Source organism: Sphaeramia orbicularis, chromosome 20 (genome assembly GCF_902148855.1).
Source record: "Sphaeramia orbicularis chromosome 20, fSphaOr1.1, whole genome shotgun sequence".
NCBI lineage: Eukaryota > Metazoa > Chordata > Actinopteri > Kurtiformes > Apogonidae > Sphaeramia > Sphaeramia orbicularis.
In genome coordinates, this window is record NC_043976.1 from 22,035,294 (window position 1) to 22,061,016 (window position 25,723).

The following is a 25,723-nucleotide window of genomic DNA, read 5'->3' on the forward strand; positions in this document are numbered from 1 at the left end:
TTCTTGGTTAAGAAGGAACAATCAGAAACATTATGACTGGGTACCAATAAAACTCAGCAGCAATATATATGCATATGAGGAAAAATCTAATAAAAGAGATAACTACTTGTTCAGTCAAACATTCATTCATTTTCATTTCATCGGCCCCAATGTATTGACTATTAAGCCTTAAGGTTGTGAGGATAGCAAACCATGGGAAGGAGCTGCAATGGACTTTAAAGCCTTGTTCAGTTAATCATTCAATCCCTCTTTTTTCCATCTCTTGTGGCTATGAAATCTTAAGGTTATTAAAATGGCTTCCTATTCCAAAGATGTAATGCTTGGGTGTTATGAATAAAGTCAGTCAAACCTGTCCTTTTCAACTCTTCCGTCCCCACAGTGTGGCACCATTGACTCTGGCTCCTATGTAAACCTGACCGAAAGAAACCTGCAGGACGCTCAGAAATTTTTATTGATGCACGAGGTGGTCCAACCTGTGGTTCCAGTGCCCTACTTCATGGAAGACAATGTCCGCTTCACTCATGTGGCAGTGGATGTGGTACAAGGCAAAGACACACTGTTTCACATCATTTACTTGGCCACAGGTGGGTATCGCTTAAGCCGCCAAGGTTCACCTATGCACATAAAACAAAGGCCTGAAAGAATAAACATTAAACCAATAGATCTGTAGTCACAAGGAGACATCAAAGCTTAGTCTCCTGACTTAAGCCTGATCCCTACGAATTTCCATATGTCCTCCATATGCACTCGCATGCCTCTAACCTCACAATACAAATGCACAGACAGATGCACACATATTGCACCCCGCATCACACACATATAGTTCTTTAGAAGAGCGAGCAAACACAATGAGACCGCCAAGAGTCGTATGTCGAAACAAGACAGACGGGTAATTAATAACACACTCAGCTCCCATTCTGAACTGTGTGGCACCGCCTGCTTATTAGTCGACTGTTTGATCATAATAGTGACAATATGCACAAGGCAAAGTGTTGAGAACAACAGTATCAGAAAGGCATTTGATACACAACAACGTCTGTTCTGTATTATGATGTAACATACTGTATGGATTATGTATGGCAGTACTGAATGGGATTTGAGCGAAGTGACCCACTTCACAGTGCTAATGTGCCATACACCCACTGGGAAATGTCAACATGATCTTCCTGTTGTAGCGTCAGTGTTATTTTAGGATATCTCACATGCAAGTGCAAAATATACACGTACACCATCTCGTACACACACAACCTGTTCTAGTTCGCTGGCTTTGTGCTTGGCATTTTCCTCTTCTCTCATTGTTTGCATGGGGCGCTGATCAATGTAGCATCAGACCGGAGCTGCCCACACTGCAGGTTCCCCAGACACTAACCAGACACTAATGAAAACATTTGAAACGTTGCCAAGGCCATTGGCTAGCGCATATACTGTACCTAATCACATGATATTATTAACGGTCAAACGCACTCTGCTGATTGGAGCCGCTGTGGGGAACATGATGGCTTCGAATGTGGTCTGAAGATGTTAAGGTTTATAGTTGTTTTGTATAAACATGTGGCTTGAAGAAGGTAGTACCACATTCTGTTGTTATTCAGTCTTTGTTAGTAACTTTAGCCCTGCAGCAGCATTTTATCCTTTGGAGTCAACAGGAACAAATTTGATTCACAACAAGAAATGTCGCGCAGTCTTTAAGGTTTTTCAAATTATCAAAAATTTTAACCCACTCAGGGTTTAGTATTAGTGTCGTCAACATTATCTCTGGGCAATACTTAACTTTTTCATTCCTACCTCCAAACTATCTTCAGTATTAGCAATTCACCCTTTTTCCCCTGGCATCACTCTGCACCTAATTACTTTTTCCTCACCTAGGGGATGCATGTATAATAGATTATGTTTGTATAAGCTCTTCCAAAAGACAATCTGCCCCTAACTAAATCTCACGGGGCCTACCTTACGTAAAATAAAGGTCAGGATGTATTCACAATGACAAGGTTTTCAGCACTCGCCTTTCTCAAAACTACAAAGTGTTTTTCTTTCCTTAGAATATCCAGCGGAAGGAAAGTAGGCCAAAAAAAATCAGATATTCAGGTGCCATATCAATTCCCTAGTTGCAAGTACAGCACTGCATGATGATGGCACAACCAAGCCTGGCACACCAACCACCACTTTTTTTTTTGACAGTCTTATTTCAGAGTCCCCCAGTTAGGAGGTACAGTTCATATCGAGTTCACAACAGCTTGTGTGCAGTTTTGCTCATCTAGGATAAATTTTTTTTGTTGTTTTCTATGCTTCACACTCCCCTTTTTGCAATTCTCATCCAGCTCTTTCCCTCCCTCACTACTATTCTACTACTTTTCTCTTACAGATAAACACCCTCCTTCCTCTATGTGACCAAATCTTCTCCTCCCCTATCTTTTCCAGATTATGGTACTATCAGAAAAGTACTCTCCCCTCTCAATCAGTCTATGGGGAGCTGCCTTTTGGAGGAGATTGAGATTTTCCCGCCTAGGAAGAGGCAGCCGATCCGAAGCCTGCTGATCTTGCACAGCCGCAGCGAGCTTTATGTGGGTGTAAGAGACCAGGTCATCAAGATCCCACTCAAGAGATGCAGCTACCATAAGAGCAGAGAGTGAGTACATGTACAAACAAACACCATTAATCCCAGCAGAATGTGTCAAAAGCAAATGTGTGCAGTGAAACTTTTAACCCTCCCTCTTTCATAAAAATCTTCTTTATCGGAGAAGGCCAGGCCTGTGTGTTGGTCAGGGGCCGTTGCTGAGATTTAAAACCTCGTAAATCAGCTTTTGTCTGAGCCACTGGAGGTGCATACGGCTGCCCTCTGTCTTCCCGTCTCATTCTCTTCATCTTGTTGCCGCTGACCCGTATACACAGCCATGCGATTCCTGCCTTCGTCGCACATATCTAGCAGCAACTGCGCGTGTGTGTTTATCAGATATATTGAGTTTCTGTCTGTCTGGAAGATGCTCCGTCAAGGCATAAATATTGGCAAAGAAAACCTGAGACAGAGGCCAGGGTGTGAAGACTCAACACTAGATTGGGATCCCATCCATCAAAAGTGTGCAGAAAGGAATCACACCTGCTTAGCTTATCTCACACACAATAAGCTGTTATTGGAAGAGTTAGGGCTTCATATTACAGCGGTTTGCTTTTTTGAAATATGCTGCAGCCATTAGGGCACTTCATCAGCTCGTTTGCTGTTTGTAGAGCAAGAAAACAAGACAGCCAGGAAAATAAATAAATAAAACCAATAAATGCAAGCTGACGAGGAGAGTTATAGGGGTTCATCACTGTCATTTCTTTGAGCTTTGCATGTTTGAAATATTAGTAGGCTGGCTCCGTCTTTAGCTGTGTGTGCGGTGTTGTTCACTGATGGCTGGTGTACAGTTATCAAAGCCCCTAAGGCCCTTTGAAAGACAGGTATTAGCTTCTCCCTTTCATTTTGTACTGTTGTCACCCCTGATATCCTTGTCCGAACAGATACAGTCCATAAATCTCTTCTTGTTGTTAGCCACCCAGACATTACGTCAATGGCTTTGTGTGTGTGTTTGTGAGTGTGTGCAAGAACACAAGACTGTTGGCTGTCCTACAGTTTTCTGCAGCTATGGATGCATACGATCGTGTACCCTTGCATAAGTGCACTTATATTTGTTTCTACGGTTCATTGTTATGGAACACACGGACAACTTTAGTTACATTTCACTAGGGGCATGTCAGGATGCACTGATGCCTGTGGCTCAGAGATATGTCATTGTGCTGTCACCTCAGCCTTGTATTTGCATGAAAAGAGTAACATTAGGCATTTTATTGCACTCAATGAACCTCCTGAAGCAGATATGACGAAAACAGACGCACCTATCTTTGCTACAATATCCTCACAGTGAATATTTGTCGGCCTGATAAGCTGTTTGAATCAGAAATATATGTGTGTAAGCAAACATAAAACTATAATCTGTGTGCTTTCCTAATATGCCTGAAGATTACCTGAAAAATCAGTCAGCACATTGTGTAAGACACAATTTTAGGATGCTGATCCAGTATAGGAATTGTAGAGCGTCCCAGTGTTCTGCATTCACAAATAAACCAAATTAACATTTTCTTGTGTCAGTTTTGTACACTGCTTCCATCCTTATCTCTCGCCTCTTCTGACAGACGAGTGGGCTCTGTCTCTCTCTGTAATTTTTTTTTTCCACTCACCTTTCTTTTCACTCCCACCCCATCAAATAAACTAACCACCTCTCAGTCTGTTTTTTTTTTTTTCTATTTCCTTCCACCTCCTTTCTTCTTCTATTTTTTTCCCTACCTTTCCTCTCCCACCTTATCTTCCCCATTTTCTGCTTTTCCCATTCATCATTTCTCTCACCACAATCACAGCTCTCATCTTTTTTTGTGCGCGTTACAAGCAGAGATTTGATTTCACGTCCTGCCAAAATGCAGTGTCATCTGTACTGACATAAGACGGGATAATAAAAGCTTATTAAAAGTAAACTTCGGTCTCTCCTCCTCCCCCGTTTTTAGAGCATGTGTAGGAGCCAGAGATCCATACTGCGGTTGGGACATGCTGCTGAAGAAATGCACCACCCTGGAGGAAAGTGTCAGGATGAGCCAGTGGGAGCAGAGCATCACTAAGTGCCCTGTGAGTATTACAGTGCTGCTCCCTGATCTATTCATACCTCATTTTGGTTCACTTAGGTGTTTCTTGCTTCCGTTTGTAGCTCCATAAAAGCTAGTAGAAAACACAATTATCCTTACTTGGCCTTCTTTCTCAGTCTTCTTTCTACATGAATAGAATACTCGCAGTCATCTTCACTTCTCTTCTGTGAAAGATACAAACTGCTCTGTATTCTCTCCAGACGCTCACAACTAAGCAACAGCCCTTATAACCAGACGGAGAAACATATCCTTGTCAAAGAAAGGCATCTCGGGACTGAACAACTTGACTTAAAGGGAGCGGTGTGTACCCCGGGAATGATCAGGAGCGCTGCTTCAATCATTCACCTCTGACTGCGTGTTCATTAGCAAAACAGCTCTTCCATTTATTTTAACGTGCACCAAATTTGGGAGCAGTATTAGGGGGCGGTAAGCCTATCAATTTCAGCGTAGCAGCGCTTTTTTAACATTTCACAGATATAATTTTCAAGCCGGTCACAGTGGAGACTGCTGTGCACCAGCGTACCCTTTTATGTGGCTTCATGTTCAGAGGAATATTCGGTGCTCTAGTCACTGAGGACCCAGTGGCATCTGTCAGTGTGGCTTTGGCAGAAACTTGGCCAGCACTGTATGCACATACTCTTTGCGTTAAGACATATGTGCATGCAATACCACGTACGCACACAATCCCACATTTATTTACTGTACGCACGAATAGCAGAATGCACTTTTAATTATTCCTAGTCAATGTTGGCTGCAGATCAACATTTCTGCATGAGTTGAAGGCAAAACAATTTTCTCTGGATATGAGTATTTAAGATAATCAAGACCCGGTTGGTTTATTCAGATGACATATTCATTGCATATAAGCATATTTTACATCAGGAGTATGATTAAAGATAATACCAGTGCTTCAAAGTCCAGTTTAGCCACTAATCCTTTGGTTTTGATGCATCCTCATGTGGCCACATACCACTGCCCACATCGCCGCTGGAATATGTATTTACTCACTTAACCTTAGTCTAACCAGGTTCAGTCCATTTAGAGGGAGCATGAATTAACTTTGGCAGTAATAAATTCAGTGATGAGAGAGAGAAATGGCTATACAAAAGTGGTTTTTGAAGACATACCAGAACAGAAAAATCGCAGGAATTACAACAGTTCAGTGCCAAACCAAAAACTGGAAAAAACAACAAGTAATCTATTATCACAGTTAGACTTTCTCTCCCTTTGAGTTCATTAACAGTTTGAAAAAGGCAAAGAAACTGAAAGTCGGCTATGTTGCTTTATCCAGGAAAGTGGAAGTCTGGCACTGGAGGCCAGTAAGGGGTTTTGTACACAGAGTTGTGTTGAACAGCGTGTAGGCAGATACACTTTACCAACCTATTCACCAAAGCCAGCTGGCACTACCTCCTCAAGTCTGCGATAGAAGGAAGAATTGGTTTCTCTGTGGGTTTAGGGAAGGTATAATGAAGTAAGTCTGAGTTTTTCCAGTATGTACTCTTCCTCTTACTATTTTCTCTTTTTTTTTTTTTACCAAAAAGTCATTTAAATTGACACCCACTATAAAGAAAAATAAATGTCTCAGTGTTTTTTCAGTAATTTCAGTCTGTGTAAAGTTTCTAGAGACATGACATGTATTGCTCTGCCTCTAAATGATAGGTGGAACAATCCTATTGGTTGTTTTTTTGTTCTCGAGCCAGGCCGTCGCTACTAAATTGTCTGTCGTAGCCAAGCATCCTCAATCAAGGTATACAGCAGAGTTCAATTACCAGACATTATTTCTACTTGGGCCAAAGCAGCTCATGATCGTGCTCTCTCATCTTTTCCCTCGAAAGTGTTCTTTGCATTCTTGAATCATCCTGAAATGTAGCAGCGACATGGCTCATATCATCTGCACTCACGAATCTCACACTAGAGCCTTTTTGTATTTAGCTCGAATGCCCAGGACATCACTCGTAATTCATAGCTCCTGTAATATCGATGCCATCCCGTTTCGTTCTGTTTTGCTTCAAATATCTATTTATGCAGCCAGTTTTATTTCCTCATGTTTCTACCATTTCAGTATGCCTATTCACAGCTTTCATTTGCCTCCCTGAAACTCTCTTTTTCTATCTCATCATATCCAGAGCCAATTTTCATATATCTTTCTTGTGTTTACAGCACACTTTCTATCCCTGTAACTGAACAATTTTGGATGTGCTGTGGATGTTATAATGCGGTTATTTTTACATCCATCTGAGGAAAATTGATTCCTGTTTGCATCTGCCATGGGCTTTGTTTCCCAAAGTAGCACATTCCTAAGAGCATCATTCTAATGCAATGGCCTGTTTCTGAGAAAAGCCATTACTCTCTTTTATTTTTGACCTTCTTTGTTATTAACAGGTCCGTAATGTGACGGTCGATGGGGGTTTCGGAGCCTGGTCGGGCTGGTCTACTTGCAGCCATAATGATGGAGGAAGCGCCGGGTCCTGTCTGTGTCGAACACGAGCCTGTGATAGCCCCGCCCCTCAGTGCGGTGGCCAGACATGCTATGGGATCAGTGTCGAGGTCGCTAACTGCTCAAGGTAAATTTCTATAGGCAGCTAACAGTTTAATTCAGTCTAAATGTGTTGGGGTTTTTTGTGTCATTTGTACATTATACTTCAAAGAGTAGATAAAAAGAACTAGAGAAATTGGGTTTAATATCCACCGCACCTTCACACCTTCTCATTACAGGACAACATGTGAAATCTCTACTCAAGTCATTCCATGTTGAATATTCAGTGTCAGTTATTTTGGGTTAAAGTGTTGATTAGGTGGTGGTTTTTTTTCACCCAATGTGCTGACATACAGTTTTTCTGATTTTAACACCCCAAGTGCGAAATTAACCACTGAAATGACTCAATCTTTTCCCTGTTCATAGACTCATGATACAGTATATTATTCTTGCATTTAAGATTTTTCTTGAAAATTTGAAGGAAATCGTCTTTTTTTATTATTATTATTTAGGAGCAGTGGCGGCTGCTTGTCCTTCAGACAGGGGAAGCTCATTGTCGGCTTACATTAAAAAAAATGTCGAGTTATTTAAACATAAATTCAGCCCTCCGTTCCTTTTTAAGAAAATGCTCAGTGGCCTTATCGTACCAAGTAGGCGTCTTTTCCAGGGACTGGACCTGTGTCTTCTCAATGTTCAGCAGAGCTAGGCTGCTTAGATTGCCTTGGCCCATTGTGTTGCGGGTGTAAGACTTCAGCCTTTTTAAACAAGAGATGCTCCTTTCACTCCGACATAGCCGACAGTTTGATTGATTTAACTATCTACAAAAACTATATTAACCCATAAAGACCCAGTGCTTCTTCTGTGGCAGCACCCAAATAAATTTTCTCTCTATTTAATTTTTCTTTATTTATTTTTCACCAATTATTATAATATCATCCACTCTATTTTGTGTTTTTTAATATAAATCATGTATTTTCCAATAGTTAATTTTCTGATCATGTAAATGTTCATAAAAGTTCAGATTAAAGTTGTGTTTTATTACATCAGAAACAGAGAAAACCGAAGAAAAAGTGACTTTTTTAACAAAATTAACTGAACATAAAAACACGTGTCTCCATCCGCTGTCACTGATCCAACTCCATGGGTTTTACTGGTGAATCAATGTTAGATGACGGTGTTTCCACATTCATAATGGAGCCTCTGAACGTCCAAGTTATATCTGATGAACATAAAAAGATGAAAAACTGCATTTTACACCAATTATTTACATGTATTGATAGGATTAGTGGCTCAACTGGTATTAAACAGTTTAGATCAGTAGATGGTTTTGGTCACCAGTGGCTGTTTGGGTCTTTATGGGTTAAACTCGAACAAGAAATGATTAAATTACGTAACTGAAACAAGAAAACGCTGAAATTATGTTAAATTGGAACAAGGAAGTCCAATGAGTGTGTTTGATTTACGGTGCAAGAAATGAACGAGTAATTTCGTAGTGGTTTCTCTGATTTCACAGCAGAATGTGCGACGGTATTAAACTGAACTGTGTCAGTGAAGGAGTAGATCTCAAAATAGCTGTCAATCAAACGGGATTCAGCCTTTCGACTGATCCTCCAATCAGCACATGGGATTCTGGCGTCCAGCCCAGCCGAGCTCCGCCCACAGCTCCATTCACCCCCAGAGACTCCCGGCGTCCGGGGGTGGAACAACATCGTGGCATTTATCCAATTACCGTCCAATTTTGAGGCAATGAAAAAAACTGTTCCACTCAGTCCCATTGAAGCCCATAGACGCCCGGCGTCTACGGACAAATGCACTGAGCAGAGATCGAATGAGAAAACAGCGCACCGGAATATATGAGAAGTGAACAACATCGCGTTTGTTGATTTGTGATAAAGCTGATTCTGAACGAACTCATCTTTGAGATGAACGTGTTCTAACACATTTGTAGTCAATAAAATGTCAACACAACCGTACATATTTAACCATTTAATTTTCGTAATTTTAGGGGAAGCCGGTCTTCCCTTGCAGTCTATGAGAAATTGCCACTGTTTAGGAGTATACCACATTTTGGGATAAGTAATTGTCTTACCTACCACTGAAAAAGTGGCAAGTGAGACAAGATTAATGAGGAATTGGTTGTCTTTTCACATTTTTAGATCTTTGCTAACAAAGACAGCACAGTCTTACAGGGAAAGGACAAAAATGTCATCTCCTCATTATTATCACAGCCTTTATTCATTGCAGTTATGTGTTCCTAATTAAATGCATTTATTCCCTTTTCATCATTCATGTTACACCCAAGTCAGCTCAGCTTCCAGTGTAAATTCAAACCATATTTGAGGCTCTGTATGAGTGAACAAAGCAACCGGTGTCTCTTCTGACACATTATGAAAAGTGTGGCTTGGTGGGCTATTATGAGTGTCTTCAAGCTATACTGTAATCGTGTTGTTTTGATTATAGCGTGGCATCTGTGGATGAATTACCTGAACTGATACTGAACTGTGTGTCTCCATAGAAACGGAGCTTGGACTCCTTGGACATCCTGGTCTCCCTGTAGCACCAGCTGTGGAATTGGCTTCCAGGTTCGCCAGCGGTCCTGTAGTAATCCAACCCCTCGCCACGGCGGACGAGTATGTGTCGGCCAGAACCGGGAGGAGAGGTATAATGCAAACAATTAGACACTTTTACATATAGATATCAAATGCACTGACATTACACCATGTACATGCCTGCTTAGATTCTTGTGCATGTGAAAGAAATAGGAAATCCATTTCTTACTTTAATTTGCAACCTGCAGTTCGGAAGTACGACTTTGACTGTGACTTTTTCTTTTCTTTTTTTTCACTTATGTCCAACTTCGTGACAGCCAATTAAGAAATAAGTGGGATAGGCCTGTGCTTGGGTAATTATCTGGCTTTCACACACAGGCTGAGTTTACGTTTTGAAGCTTTGGAGGCTTTGGTGAGAATAATCGCCTTGTAAAGATGTATGTGTGGTTTCTAAGCAACCTTCAAGGCCTGAGGAAAAAAAATCATTTTTTCAAGGAGAGTATGTAGAGAAACACAAAGAGTCATACAAAGTAGCCCAAGTAGAAAAGGTCAAGAGATGAGTATTCATAAAGTTTTGTACATCTCTTCGTTTATTCTGCGAAACTTTTGTTTAATGTTTGCACAGTCTTGAAACGCTTTGTGTTTGGAGGTTAGAAAGAAGTTGCAATAGTAGGCCACAGTATCTTATTTCAATAAATTTAAATAGAGATCTATGTGTTAATTAAATGCATGTGTTTCGTGGCTTGACATCATGCTGTTTTTTTTTTTTTTGTTTTTGTTTTTGTTTTGTTTTTATCAAGTTCCTACCTTTAACCAGACGTGGAGGCAGAAAAATTTTCAAATAAATATATTTTCAGAGGATATAGGGAGAAGAAGAAACCAATTGTTGCCAATGGTTACCACGACAATGGAAAAAGCATTGTGATGGGCGAGTAATTGGATATGGCCTTCAACGATGAACCTTATATTACATTCTTTTTTCTCCTCTTTTCTCTGGACTCTTTCATTTCCTCTCTTCCTATTTTCCTCCACTAACCTCCCACCTTTTCCGTCTAACGCTCCTGGTGGAGCAGTCGGACAGAAAAGGGCCAGTCCACCAGGAGCTCTGAGAAAAATATATGTAGTGACAGGCACAGTCAAGTTACTCATGAGCCACACAAAGAGACCGCTGGCTCAAAAGAACACGGGGGGCCAGAAACAGATTTTTGCCACCCACTCTTTTTTTTTTTTCTTTCCCTTGCTTTAATCTTGTTTGTTTCATCTCCTTCCTGCGTTTCTGTACTTGCTCTGTTCAGCTATTTAAAACACCTTAGGCCAGTTAGAGGCCAGCTGTGAGGGCTAGAAAAAAGGATGGTGTGTGTGTGAGTGCAGATGTGTGTTCAGTATAAGAAAGGCAGCAAATTCATCACCATTAATCAGCTGGGGTGAGTGAAAGTGTGATTTTGATACCCCTCATTTTGCCTTTTTAAAAATAACTCATCATCATTCAGCCTCCACAGATGATTATATGTAATACTGTATCTGTGATCATTTTACTATTTTCAGCAACTATTTTCAGGTAATATAAACATGAGATATTTTGGGATGTCCTTTTGGGATACTGCAATAACAAAATCACAGACAATGCAATTTATCAGACTGTGTTGGACTTGGCAAAGTTAGAAATATGAACACATCTGGTTTGTTGTTAACCCTTGAAGACCTGAACAGCTGCCATCGACTAAAATCATCTAGTGATGCAAAATGTTTAATAACTTTGAAGCACTAATCCTATGAATAGAATTTATTAGAGGCTCCGTAGTGAACATGAAAAAAATGGTCATCTTCTGCAACAATGGTTCACCAATAAAACACATGCTTTTGGACAAATGGCAGTGGTTGTAGATGCTGAAAAAGTCTGTTTTTTATCAGTTTTCTCTCTTTTGCTATAATAACCTTTGAATTTACTCTGAGTTTTTATTAATATCAGCATGGTCAGTGTAGGAAAATATCTGATTTATACAGCAAAAATGCAAAATATGGAGGATAATATTAAAATAAAACCACTCAGGAATGGTTAAATATATAAAAAAAATTCATTTAGAAGTCACAGAAATAGCTTTAGGTCTTTAAGATTTAATTCCAAATACAGTACATGTATGGAAATAAGGTGAACTGATTAATACTATGTATAACAGATGTTACTTTGTACATAATTTATTCACTGTACAAGCTTAAATAAAGTCTTTTTAAAGCAGTTGAGTTCAGGATAACTAGCTGCAACAGTAGAGGCACTACATAGTTTTTTAAAACAGGGAATAGATTTTAGTTCAGGCCAACAATGACCATATTGTTTTCAGTCATGTAATAATCATTTTCTTTCATGTTGCATTCTTGGTTTTCGTATCACTCGGCTAATCCAAAATCATTGTTTTGTACTTAATCCAAGAGGTGAGGTGGTGTAAAATATCAGAAGAGTCTTGAAAGTACTTTTTCTTGGACCCTTAACAGTTATCTATCATTCTATGTTTGCTTGCCCATTTTCTAATATATCCAGATGCCCATAAATATGAGCATATTCACGTGTGTCAGGCATGTACTCCATATTGCCAAACCACTGGGGGAGACTCACTTCAAGCTGGGCCTCAGGAACAGTGTCCAAAAACTTGCTGTTGTTTGTAGTTGCCCATGTGTGAAATAGGTAAAGTCCTCTGTACAAGCTTTAATCCACATAGAATGAAAAGGACTGGCACTTTTTCAGCTTTTGCACACTAAATGTTTCTTTTAATGCCATGCGAGGCTTTTATTTTATGGGGCACAGGCCTCCTTTCTGAGGTGTTAGGCGTCTACAATAAGCCGTATTACACACTTACTTTGTCCGCTGAGGCCCAGTGCCTTATATGGATTTATGCTTACACATGTCCATGCATATGATGTGATCCTATATGTAAACATATTTTTGCTAAAGTAAAGGCTCAAAGGCCAAAACTAAACCTTTTTCTCTGTGTTCTTTTAGCAAATAGTCTTCCAATAAGTTGGCCCTGATTGTTTGCAGCAGGCAGAGCTTTTAGAGATAAAGCAAATGTTCTGAAACTGATCGTGCAAGGCAGCGCTATGGGCTTAAATCTGGCTAGTTAATGCCTGCGTTTATGAACCTTCTGTTGATATTTCCCTTAGCACGCTGACATTGTCCACACTGCTTACTCAGCCTATAGCGAGTAATTAGCAGCGTTTTAGTCTGTTCAGCCCTGTGTGTTTTCAGAGAAAGGAGAAAAGGATTAGATACGATGGACCAAAGCCACAGACATGTCTGAAGTGATTAAAGTGTGTATGACGACGATTTTGAAGCTCTAAATCTGCTTCATATTGATCGGTGCAGTTTTTCATTGCGCTGTCATGCAAGGGGTGCTCTGTGGTTCTACATACAGGCTTGCATCCATTAATGTCTGTGTGTGGGTAAGTGCTTGTGTCTGTCTTTCTTTCTTTTCAGGCAAGATGTGCAAGATCATAATCCATACTCTGGTTTCTCATTCCTTTTCAGCCCCACACCCCAATTCCACTATATCATCACACTCCAAGCATGCAGATTAGTAAAAGCAGAAAAGAATACACTGCTCTACGGGTTTTTACAGCCAGAGTACACAGAATGTAACTTCTGATTTACCATGAACAATAGTAGAGTGTTTGGGAATAGTACAATGGAAACACTGAGCCAGAACCTCTGGAGTTTAAGCTATTTTAAAAGTATTTTTTCTCAAAAGGCAGCTGTGTCAAAACACAACAAAACCATAATAAAATCAATTTTATAGTAAGTGTAAAAGTTATAAAATAAACTATATTGCTCTAATAAGCTTGGCAATCGTTTGCCGTTATTGTATATTGAGTTATAAAGTCTTTTAGACATTGCAGTAATCCTGCCTTGTAAAATGATGTAATTAGATATGATGCATGTATCTTGTGGCTTTTTTATAGACCGTGTCAATGAATTATGCAAAATGCATATGCATGTTCATTGATATTCAAGATGAAATTTTCTCAGATCTACTTTTATGCATGTTAAGTCTCCTAAAAGTGAGCAACACATGCATACATAGACCACAGACCTGTCTTTGGTGGCATTCTTTTATCAGATGGTTCACAGAGGTTCTCTGTTCTCCAAGGCCACATCAAAGTGAGGTTTTAGGTTTGCATTGGTTTGTTCTCAGTGAAGTTTACACGCCTTTTTAGACAGCCCTGTCTTGTGGTATTGTATGAAGTCTTTGTGGTTATTTCAGTTCAGTGGCAAAGCTAAAAGTGTAGTGACGTCTTTAGTGCCCTTCACTTACAATTTTAGCATACAAAGTCAGATAAAGTAGCCATTCTGTTACCCAGTAACTTCTAAAAAGAAAATGTTACATAAAATTTACACCGTTTCAATGTAGCCTATGCAGTTTCTTCAGAAAAAGATAAAGTCATCCATTAGGTTAATGAAAATGGAGGTCACTTTGAAAGAATTTTCACTCAACTTAAACTAAAGCTAAATGTGATTTTCTTCCTTGTATGGTTTACTCTCTACTCTCATCAACCCCCTCACTGGTCTGAGGTTTTCATCAAATTAGAAATTTGCAAGTGAGTATAGTCAAGCGTTTAGCAGCAAAAGTACCAGGTATTTTCCTCAGGAGAGTGAAAAACCTTTTTACTTGTGATTTTTTGCCATATTGTTGGCTGTGTGAGATGTCTTTTTGATTTCACCGAGTAGTCAAACTGATTAAATGCAGTTCCACATTCATCTACTTTATTCCCAGGTACTGCAATGAACACCTGCCCTGCCCACCACATGTGTATTGGTCTGCTTGGTCGGCATGGGAACGCTGCACCGTGCCTTGTGGCGGAGGCATCCAGTCACGAAGGCGAACCTGTGAGAATGGCAACGACTGTCCAGGGTGTGGTCAGGTACAGTATATCACGTAAAATAAAAGCTGTCATGTGCACCATTTATCTATCCGTCTTTCTATTTCACTATTGTCTGGAATCTCAGCCTAAGCCATCTGATGCAGTCAGTGGTGATGAAATTGGAACATCTAACATGACCAAATCCCCTGGCTATATTTATACAGTGGCAGCATCCATCAGATTTATTACCAAGACCTATTTAATACCGCACACACACACAGTAATCACTCCACATATGAATAGGCTTATTTCCTGCCAGAATGCTTTCTCCAAAGCACGGATGATGCAAGGAAGTGTTGAAATACGAGCCTCTGTGTTGTCCTTGTTGACAGAATGATGTGATGCTTGTGTTATTTCTGGTGCTATTTTCACATACACACACACACTCGCTCTTCCACGGCCTTGGTAAAAATAAGAGAGAATGAACATGATAGCTGTATCTTCTCGTGTCCCTCTTGGAAATGGATTAGAGAATGTGGGTCAGGGCCTTGTGGATGCATTGAATCCTTGAAGTGTGTTTTTGTTTGCTCGTTTGTTTGTGTGTTTGTGTGCATTTGTTGCCATTTTGACAGAATATGTGATTTTTGGATTGTGTAAGGCCAGCATTAACTCGCACCTTTTCAAAAAGGCAGTCTAGTATATTTAGAGTTTGATTTATTATTAGAATTACATCAGGAATATGCACATGCCATGCAATGTTTCTGCAGTTTAAAAGTATTTCTATCTATGAGGATGAAATGATCGGATAAGAAAGATCATCTAAACTAATGCTGGATGAACAGCGTTCTATGAGCCAAGTCACATTTAGCTAAAAAAGTACACCCCACAGGTTGTGTAATGGCCCAATGTAAAGCTAAATAATACACTGCCAACATTATGAAACATCCCACACAAGGCCTTTCCACCTCAAGAGTATATATAGTATCTGATAATTGCCCATGACACATTAGTTGCTGCAGTACACCCAAATGAAAGTACTGACCTCCCATTAAATAGCAATTTAACAGTCATGCTATATCATCTCCTGCTACATGTAACTGCCTCCTCTCTCACATATACATTCACATTAGACATCAGCTGTTTGATTTCTGTCATCGTGCAGCAGGCATTATTCTCACTGAAACATCCTGGGAATGACGGGCTATTCCTTGAGGAAACGAGTTAAGAAACGGGAAGTGATTGACAGCTCAAGGGAATTGCAATATCTGCTGATTTCTGCTCCCAAAAGGAGGACTTGTCTTTGACTGTCAGTGGTTGTGGGTACAATTTGATGTCTCATATGTCTAGAGATGATCTCAGGCTCAGATAGAAGTGTTTAAAAAAGGATTGCACGTATATGTGGTAAGGTATAGGGAAGGAAAAGGGACAGTTTTAAGTTGATTCCGCATGTAGCATTGGCTCAACACTCTATTTCACCTAACTCTCCTCTTCCTGTTTCACTCATTAGCTTTTTGACACTCTTCTTCTCTGTTTTTTTAGACCTTGTTGTCCCCTTTTATTTTGTTTTGTTCTGCATACACTCCCTGTCTTCTTACATTGTGACATGGACTTAATTAGGGCCGTCTCTGCCATCCGACTTTGGAATAATTGCATGCAGACTTCACAGACACCTTTGCTTTCACAGAGAGAACTGTTTGGACAGCTTGCCTAACTGGTATTATTGCTGCATATTCCCTCAGATCAAAGAAACATGTTGCTGGTTTTCATTTAGAGCTCTGATAAGGTGCTTAATGGCACAGATGCTAATGTACAGCAATTGTCTCGCTGCACTTAAAGCCCCAAAGAAATACAGCTCAAGTGTTCGAGGGCGGCCAGTTTTAAATTCCAAGCAACACGCACGCATGCCTCTAGAATTAATACAGTCATAAATTTTTGTTAGTGCTTAAATATTATGGATGATGGGAATATGTTCTTTTAATTTTATCAAAGATTCCTCCAAAAAGTGAAAAGTGTGATGGAGTTTTGGTTTTTATGTGCCATCTGTCTTGGTTCTCTTCCCCCGGACAGATCTGCGTTTAATTAAACAGAAGGAGACCGCATTCACGCGCAAACACATTGCAGATTCTGTCATCACAGCTACTTTGTAAAACAAGAAACCCTACTGAGACCTAAAAAGATGAACACTGTGTATGTCTTCAACGCCTGTGCGCATATGTATGTGTGCACATTGGTGTTTACCTGTCAGGGCTGATACAGCCGCAGCCACCTGTGGTCAGCTCAAGACATTTGCCAGTTGCCAGACATTAATCAACAGCGATGAGCTAACATCTGGTTGATGCTAGATGGAGATTTGTGAGGGGAAGAAATGTGAAAAATACAATTTTTTACTTATGAAATATAACTCGAAAGTATGTATAGATGTATTCAGCTCTGGAAAAAAATAAGAGACCACTACAAAATTATCACTTTCTCAGATTTTACCATTTATAGGTATGTGTTTGAGTAAAATGAACATTTTTGTTTTATTCTTTAAACTACCGGCAATATTTCTCCCAAATTGCAAATAAAAATATTGTTATTAAGAGCATGTATTTGCAGAACACGACACATGGTCAAAATAACAAAAAGATGCAGACCTCAAATAATGCAAAGAAAACAAGTTCATATTCATTTCTAAACAACACAATATTAATGTTGTAACTTGGGAAAAGTTCAGACATCAATATTTGGTGGAATAACCCTGATTTTCAATGACAGCTTTCATGTGTCTTGGCTCTCCACCACTGCTGTTGGATGACTTCATGCAGCTCCTGGCAGAGAAATTCAAGAAGCTCAGAAATGTTCCATGGCTTGTGATCATCCATCTTCTTCCAGAAGTTTTCAAAGTGGGTTCAGGTCTGGAGATTGGTCTGGTCATGACAGGGTCTTCATCTGGTGGTCCGTCATCCACACCTTTATTGACCTAGCTGAGGCCAGGAGCATTGTCCTGATAGGAAAAACCAGTCCTCAGAGTTTGGGAACATTGTCAGAGCAGAAGTTGAGTAGTTTTCAATAGTTATTTTTGGATTCCAATTACTTTTGCGGCACTAATAGCACTGTTTTTAGTCCTACTGCAAGAGGATAGTGATGTCCACAGTAGTGGTTTTTACTTCTTCTTAAGTAAGACATGGATCAGGTGTTTATGAGGTAGAATAAGGTGTGCTTGTGTTGGAGTTCAACAGACTTAGGAATGAAATGGCCATCATACATGGACACATGCTGATTTCAGAGGAAATTGCAGTGGTCTCTTAATTTTCTCCAGAGCTGTAGATGTTGATGGTGTTAGGTTAACATTCCCAAAAGTCTGTCAAATAAATTGCTCAGCAAAACACATATTAAGTTGTTTTTTTTTTGTTGTTGATTTGCTTTTTTTTTTTTTTTTTTGGCTGATTCTGTATTGATCCCTGAGGCAGAATGTTTTATCTTTATACCCTCTCCACAGGGAAGGCAGAGCACAGAGAATAGCTAAACTAAAGCTAGTGGGAACTCCAGGTCAAGGACACCTCAATTTAAACAAAAGTGTTTCTACTCAGCAGGCGGCTCTGCTATTCTGACAACAAAATGTTGCAACCTGATTAAAAGAACAAACTCTCTACATGCCTTATTTCCATTAAAGCCCACCTAATGCTGCCCTGTGTGTCATTGCCTTAAGCGTCACACTTCTTATCTCCAGCAAAGTATTTAGTCCTAAGGTGCTCTGTGCCTCATTTTGCTGATGCAAAAGGCCACAGCAGTCTGAGCTCGAGTCCACGCAGCAGTGCTCCAGCTCTCATTTACTGTATCTGCATTAGAGGTTTGAATCCCCAGAGGAACAAGCAAAACATATCTGAATAAACCTGCAAGACTCTGGTGACCTAGCGCTGATGCACTGTACCGTAGTGTTTAACCTCGACTCCACTGAGTGAGATGAAGTGGACTCAGTCGGCCATTATCGGATAAATAGAATACGTTTACACAGGTTATTTTATATTAGACAGACAAAATTAAAGACGTCCATTCACTTCTTATTATCAGCGTTACAGTCAGTAGGTTTTAACATATCAAATGGGTTTGTTGTTTTACCAGTAGCTGCAGTGCCATTCATTCTGACATACTTGCTCATCTTGAACAGTACATGACAGTTAAACCCACAGTCTTCTTTTTTCTGCCAGAATACGTTTCATTATGTTGTCATTTAATCCATTTATATAGAACATGTTGTGATGTAAAATGCAGTGTGTGTATTTTATAGTTATTCTGCTAATTAGCTGCAAGTTAAAGCATAAAAAAATATGCCCACTGGGTGTACATTATGAAATGTACTTAGAATTTCAGTATACCGTGTAAAATAACTTGATCTGGCTGAATATAAAAGAGCTATGACTTTACATCATACCATAGTCTTTTCTTTTAATTTCATAGCATTACATGAAAGAAGTCTCACTGCTTAGATTTGTTGTCTTGAAGAAGATATTCACAGTGGTATTTCCTGCTTTATACACTATAGTGCATCAAATATATCTTACATCTAAAGAATCAAAAGAGCCCATTCTTCTCTGCTGAAAAGCACGTCTTGACTCTGGCTCTCAGAGTTAAAGAAGTCAAATATGGGCCAAGAAGAACTGATGATGCACAGAGCTGCTTAATGATATTGAGAGCTGTTCTATTTACCAGCCCGCCATTCAGTTATGCAGTAGGGATGCTAAATGAAAGTTAAGCACCTAGTATTTGTATGGGCAGACTGATGTGTGTTTCCGTATTGTTCACATTATACTCTAGAGTGTGTGTGTATGTGTGTGTTGCCAGCAGACTCTCTTCTATCGAACAGTAGGCTTCATTATAGAGTCAGACGGGTGGGGAGACAAAGAGGGAGTGAGAGAGCACGACACACAGAGAGAGAAAGAGAGAGAGAGGAAAGTCTGAGTTTGACAAAGTATGTTTTGGTCGGCGCCGCTAATTGAACTGATGTGTCATGGAGACTTGAGGAACATTAGGCCTCCATCTCTGTGGACTCCACCACAGCAGATGAAGATGCAGGCGCTGGCGAGCATTTGTTCTCACATCTGGACAATTGATTTAAATGTGGGGGTACAAACATGTGTGTATGTGTGAACCAACACTGCAACAACTCATGCAAATACAGTTCTCCCAGTCCAATAAGAAGCATAATGAGTGTAATGATGGTAGGAGGTTGGAGAGGCACGAGCCCTTATTATTCACCTCCCACAGATGGTCAGACACCATAGAGAGCCTTTTATACCTACACACAGACACACACAGACACACACGTTCCACTTTCACACACATACACAAAGGAGTAAAGACATACAATATACCATATTTCACCTTCCACTCCACATTCATACATTCTTCAATAAAAATAGGAGAGAAGCCGTGGGCTTATATTTTCACAGCACTCACACCATAGTGACTATCTCTTCTTTTTTATGCCCTTCTTCTTTCTCAACTTGTATCCCCTCAGCCTCTAACCCCTAAAAAAACAGGAGAGAATCTGTGGATGCGGACAGAAAAAGATAGGACCTGCCTGAGTCCGCAACTCGGCCATGCATAAACTCATAAACATGCATGCGCACACATACACACCGACACAAATCAGTGCCAAAGTGTCAGCCTTAAGTCAAAGTTTCACTCATAGTTAGCTTGAGGTATGCGCTTTTAAGCATGCACTCACAAAATGTTTCAATTCGGAAAAGCACATCTATAGTGGCCAGACAGCTTGTTTGTGTGAGGCAGTAAAGATGCTATCAGGCGTCGTCCTGCCCAGCTCTCCTGAGCTACAGCCAGAAACACATTATAGTATCGCCCATCCCTGAGCAGCTGCCTGTTAAAGGTGTTGCACAGCATAAAATCACTGCTCTCCATTTGTCCATAATGCATATCACTGCGTTTGCCGGGGGGTGGGGGGTGCTGATAGGAGCTGAAATCAGTGAACTAATTGAATCCAATTTTGTGTTCCACATGCCACTTGTCACATTCGACTGCGTTCCACCATGTTTTCACTTTTGGTCAATTTCTGTGAAATTGAGATGTGAGTGTGGCTGACTGAAAAGTGCTGGAAATGTTTCCTAGTTTTTGTTGCGTACGATTTTTTATTGTTTTATTACTTTGTTTTATTAACCGGAAAGAAATAGATTAAACATGTAAATATCTCATTTTGATTTGCATCTTTTACCTTCATTTTTAATTCCAACATTGTGACTTCTTTTTGTTCTGACAGGCAGCGTTGAGGTTATAATGCTGCTCTGGGTTGGGTTTTTTTCCAGTTCTATTTTATGTCCAGAGATACAATGATGTTTATTTCCCATCCCCAGGTCCAGTCGATGCATTATTCAAAACGTGTCATAAAATTGCCACTTCAAAAGCAGAAGAGACTGTTTTTGTTTTCATGCCAATATTTGTATTTACATGCATAGCCTTTTCGTGTCTGTGAAAGACTATCCACCCTTCTTCAAGATTTATTACCGCATGTAATATAGTGAACAGCGGGGGGTTTTACCCTTTCTTCACATTATGGACCCCATGGTGACACAAGGGCAACACAGAATACACTAGCTGCATCTTCAACATGTTTTATATAGCGGCTGTATTATCTCACCTTCTCCAACACCAATAGAGTCCTTTTCAGTTGTAGGTTGAAGTATATTGATTTGATGAATTAACCTGTTTAAATTATGGGATCAGGTTTTATTGATACCAATGCCATCATTCTTTTTACTTATTGGTCTGATTCTTGTCTTATTGATTCCTGATTAGTTTTGTGTGTTGAACAAAATAAGCTCATGCAGGTCTTCAGGACCAGCACATCGTTCATTATCTATGCACATGGCTCAGGTGTGCAAAAGCCCCATTGTTTAACTCCTGTTTAATTTGGAATCAATTCTGAAACTCGATAAATAACATAGGATATTTATCCTCCGTAACAGATGTGTGGCTCTGCTTGGAGGCAGCGGTAGAATATAAAATATGATCCCCTCCTGGATTTAAACTAATACTGTGAAGAAAGATGTTTTAACATATTATTAGTTCAATAGCGGCATAATGTACCCTGTGGGTCTCTTGTTCCTAGAAGTAGATGATACGACTACAATCTTTAGTTGTAGCATTTGTGATTTAATGTCATTGTTACAATATATGTCACAGCACAGTCTAAATTCAGTTAAGAGATTATTTAAAACCAGTAATCTGTCCTGATTGGGTTGCAAATTAATACAATGTATTGCTTTTTGATGCTTTTACTTCTATCTGTCGGACATTTAGATTGACAGACTTAGATTGAATTCAAAGAACTGCAGTAGATATTGACTTTGTGCTTGTCAATCAATCAAGTTTGCCATTAGCAGGCAAGATGGAGCACAAATATGACCTCGAGTGTGTTAAACTTTGTCGGTATAAAACTAAAACTTAAATGCGTGCCAGAACTAGATTATCACCCAGAGCTGAAACAGCAGAAACAGTGTGCTTTAAGTGAATACAGGGAGGAAAATATGTGTAAATTTTATTCAAAGAAGTCTATACTGATGTTTTAGAAATGTTATTTGAAAGATGCATTTGATTGGATTGAATTTTATAAAAATGGGTCGCAGCTTGATGATCATCAGAAAATGTGGGTACCAAGATGAGACCACTGGTTTAACCTATAAAGACCCAAACAGCCGCTGGTGTCCAAAACCAACTACTGATGTAAAATGTTTAATACCTTTTGATCCACTGGGTCTAGCAATACATGTAAATAATTGGTGTAAAATGCAGTTTGTCATCTTTTCATGGTCATCATATATGACCCATTTGGACGTTCAGAGGCTCCATAGTTACCATGGAAACACCGTCATCTTCTACAACACTGATTGACCAGTAAAACCCATGGAGTTGGATCAATGACAGTGGATGGAGACACTTGGTTTATGTTCAGTTAATGATAGATTTTACAGAAAAAAACCCTTTTTTTTCTTCTCTGTTTTGATAAAATAACCTTTGATTTTACTATAAGCTTTAATAAACATCTACATAATCAGTGAATTAAATATGGGGAAATACATGATTTACAACAGGATAATATTATAATATAGGGTAATAAATCACTTAGGACAAGGTTAGATATAGAGAAAAATTAATTTGGGAACTGCCACAATAGTACCACTGGGTCTTTATGGGTTAAAATAACCTTCCAGACTCCAACATACTTGATTATTTTCATCTTTTACTTGGGTGACTTAAATGCACACAACAATAACCATCTCAAATGATGACACTTGAGTTAAAAACAAAAAAAACATCCCTGCTCTGTATTTAGAAATTCTTTCTCCTCCTCCATGTTTTCGTGTTGCTCTCTTCTTCTGCTGTGGTCGACTCATGTCATGTGAGAATGGGCGAAGCACTTCAACTCACGTTATCTTACAAGGCAGCTGGATTTGCTCGACTACATCTCACAGAATCTAACCCTGTTATGGTACATAGCCTGTCCTGTATTTATAGGAAGTAGTGGAAACAGTATTTAAAAAGCTCCACTTGTGGACACTTTTCCACTGTCACTTCTCAAATGGAACTGATTTAAGCAGCTCAGCATACAGTAGCTTTTGTTCTAAACATTTTTGGAACCTGAAGTGGTACCAAGAAGAGTTGTTAAATATGCTGACATTTGTCATGTAGTTTGAGTATCTTGTCTTGTCTTATTATGATTGGATGTTAAAAATTGTGGACAAAAAAGCAAGAATGATGTTATCACTGATACATTTTTGAGTAAATGTAAAATTTTGCTAATTTTATTGATTTCATCTACACAAAGCCAGTATTTAAAGGGGTCATATTTTGCTAAACCCACTTTTATTAGTCTTTGGTACATTTATTTGTGTATTTGGACCCTAATAGTTAAAAAAAAAAAGTTTGAATTTAACCCTCCAGGTGCTGCAAAGCTATCTCTATATTCATTTTGGCAAAAATCAAGTGGATTTCTACAACCCATTTCAATTCCTGCTTAATTTTTTACGTCTATAACTAGTTACGTCACGACATTTGCACATATAAGGTCAAGACTTCTGTTGAACATTTCTCCAAGTACGACATAATTGTTTGTCAGCAGCAGTGGTTGTAGTCCATACTGAAAATATGTCCAAACTTTGAGCCGATTTCCTAAAATATTCAGTTGATGGTTGTATTAACGAACATGTGACTGAATGGGACAGAAAGTACTGTCAACAACCTGGAGGGGGTGGGACGTGTAGTGGCTCATTTGCACTTAAAGGGCCAGCGCTTAAAATGACCTTTCTGGTGTCATTATTCAGAAATAGGGTTGAAGATGGACCTGTGGAGTTGAATTAATGAAGAATTCAGACCCAAGCAGAGCATTTACAGTTTATTTAGACCACAGGGAAATGTTTTAAAATGCATAATTCCATTAAAAAAAAGAAAATATCACTCCTTTAAATGTGTTTTACACTTGTTCCTCAGTCTTTTGATAAATGCATAAATATACTGCGAATCCACCAGAGAAGCTTCATGTGGAAACACCCAAGTTCTATTCTGTAAAACACCTTGTCCTCAGACATTGCTTTTTGTGAAAGGAAAAAAAAAACATTACAACTCTCTTACTCAGCATCTGAAATCTTCTGCAAGCTTTGCCACATTTAAGAGAACCACAAATCCTTGATTTATTCAGCAACAAATCTGTACTCATGTCTAGTTTTAAGTGCAATAATATCCAGTTATATCACTTGAGTGTTACAATATTACAATATTTGCTATATTTCTCTCAATCTGTACCCAGGTAATACTTTGTCGGTAATATTTATTCATTTTTTTTATTCTGTAAAAACCCTTCTAGAGGCAAGTGTCGGAAATTAGCATCGGCTACAAACCCTCTGATACTTACATAGTATTGCTCTTTGTGCTTTTATCTGTCCCTATTAAATGAACCATAAGTAAATTAAAGCTGATCAGTGTTTCTTTTTCATTTTTATATTTTCTCATGTCCCAGTGGAATACCCACTGAAGGAGTGGTTCACAGCAGAGGAGATCTACAGAAGTCACTATATGAACTTCAATAAAAGGGCTTGTGATATTTTTTTCTTTCATTCAGCATGGCAGCTTTATTGTGTATACACTACCTTACTATAAAATACATATGGTTTAGCTGTAGTTGATGAGGTTTCCTTTGGAGACCTTGAATGAGGTTTAGCTTTAAACCCAGTAATTATCTCCTTAGCCCTCTGCATCAACACTAATCCTCAGAGAGTACAGGCAGAAACGCTTACCAGACAAGCCTCATTAAATATTTACCGTGTTTGGCCACCATCAACAACTCACACAACAAACACCCACAGATCGTTTGCCTTTTCCCCCTATTCATGCCATGTGTTAGTTTTTGTTGCTGTAGGCGGCAGTCCACAAGACACTGAGGAGTTTTTTTCCCCCTCTTCTTTCTTTGTTATTGGCTGATTATCACAGATTGTGGGCCAGTCTGTGATGCGTGATGATGTTAAATATTAATGTCTGGAGATGATTACTGCGCTAGATGGAGAGAGGCAGGAAGTGCGGTGGAGGTGACACCCTCATTCATCACGAGGCCCTAACAGAATCTAAATCCTCCCTGTGTTTTTAACCTTGGTACCCCGGGGAGGGGAGACAGGGGGGAGTGTGGGAGAAGAGGGGAGAGAGGAGGAGACAGAAACCAGGTTGGATAGGGAGAAACATGGAGAGATGAAACAGAGATAGAGGCGCTGTAGAGGGGAAAGAAACAAGGAGAGGGGGGAAAGAGAGCTGCCACAAAGCCATTTATGAATCATTTGTAAGAATCGGGGTGAAAGGAATAAAAAAATATAAAGATAGGTAGATGGATGGAAAATGAGATCAAGAGAGAGCATAAAAGAGGAAGTGAAAGAAGTGAAAAATAGGCCCGGGTACTGTATAATGTATATGCATCTCTTCTGGACTGACCCGTCAGCCTATCCCATGTGACAGGCTGACGGATGTGCAGAAAGGAACTCTTATCTTATTTTGTCAAGGTCTGGCAGTCACTCAAGGCCTATTCAGCATAAATAAACAAGTGGTGAGGAAAATGGCAGCCACCTCACCTTCTCTTCGGTGAGTTACGGTGTCATTTGCCTCCGACGTATCACTACCTCCGCCTCCTAATTTATTTAGCGGA

General features: G+C 39.5%; 1 protein-coding gene across 1 annotated transcript in view; it reads left to right on the plus strand.

Annotated features, from left to right (window-relative positions):
* sema5a (sema domain, seven thrombospondin repeats (type 1 and type 1-like), transmembrane domain (TM) and short cytoplasmic domain, (semaphorin) 5A) overlaps positions 1-25,723 on the plus strand; it is a 120,388-nt gene that overhangs the window by 73,910 nt on the left and 20,755 nt on the right. The window contains exons 10-15 of the mRNA XM_030123771.1: positions 380-584; positions 2,419-2,626; positions 4,534-4,651; positions 7,051-7,232; positions 9,660-9,803; positions 14,457-14,604. Coding sequence (XP_029979631.1) covers positions 380-584; positions 2,419-2,626; positions 4,534-4,651; positions 7,051-7,232; positions 9,660-9,803; positions 14,457-14,604 — 1,005 coding nt within the window. The remainder of the gene's footprint in view (positions 1-379; positions 585-2,418; positions 2,627-4,533; positions 4,652-7,050; positions 7,233-9,659; positions 9,804-14,456; positions 14,605-25,723) is intronic.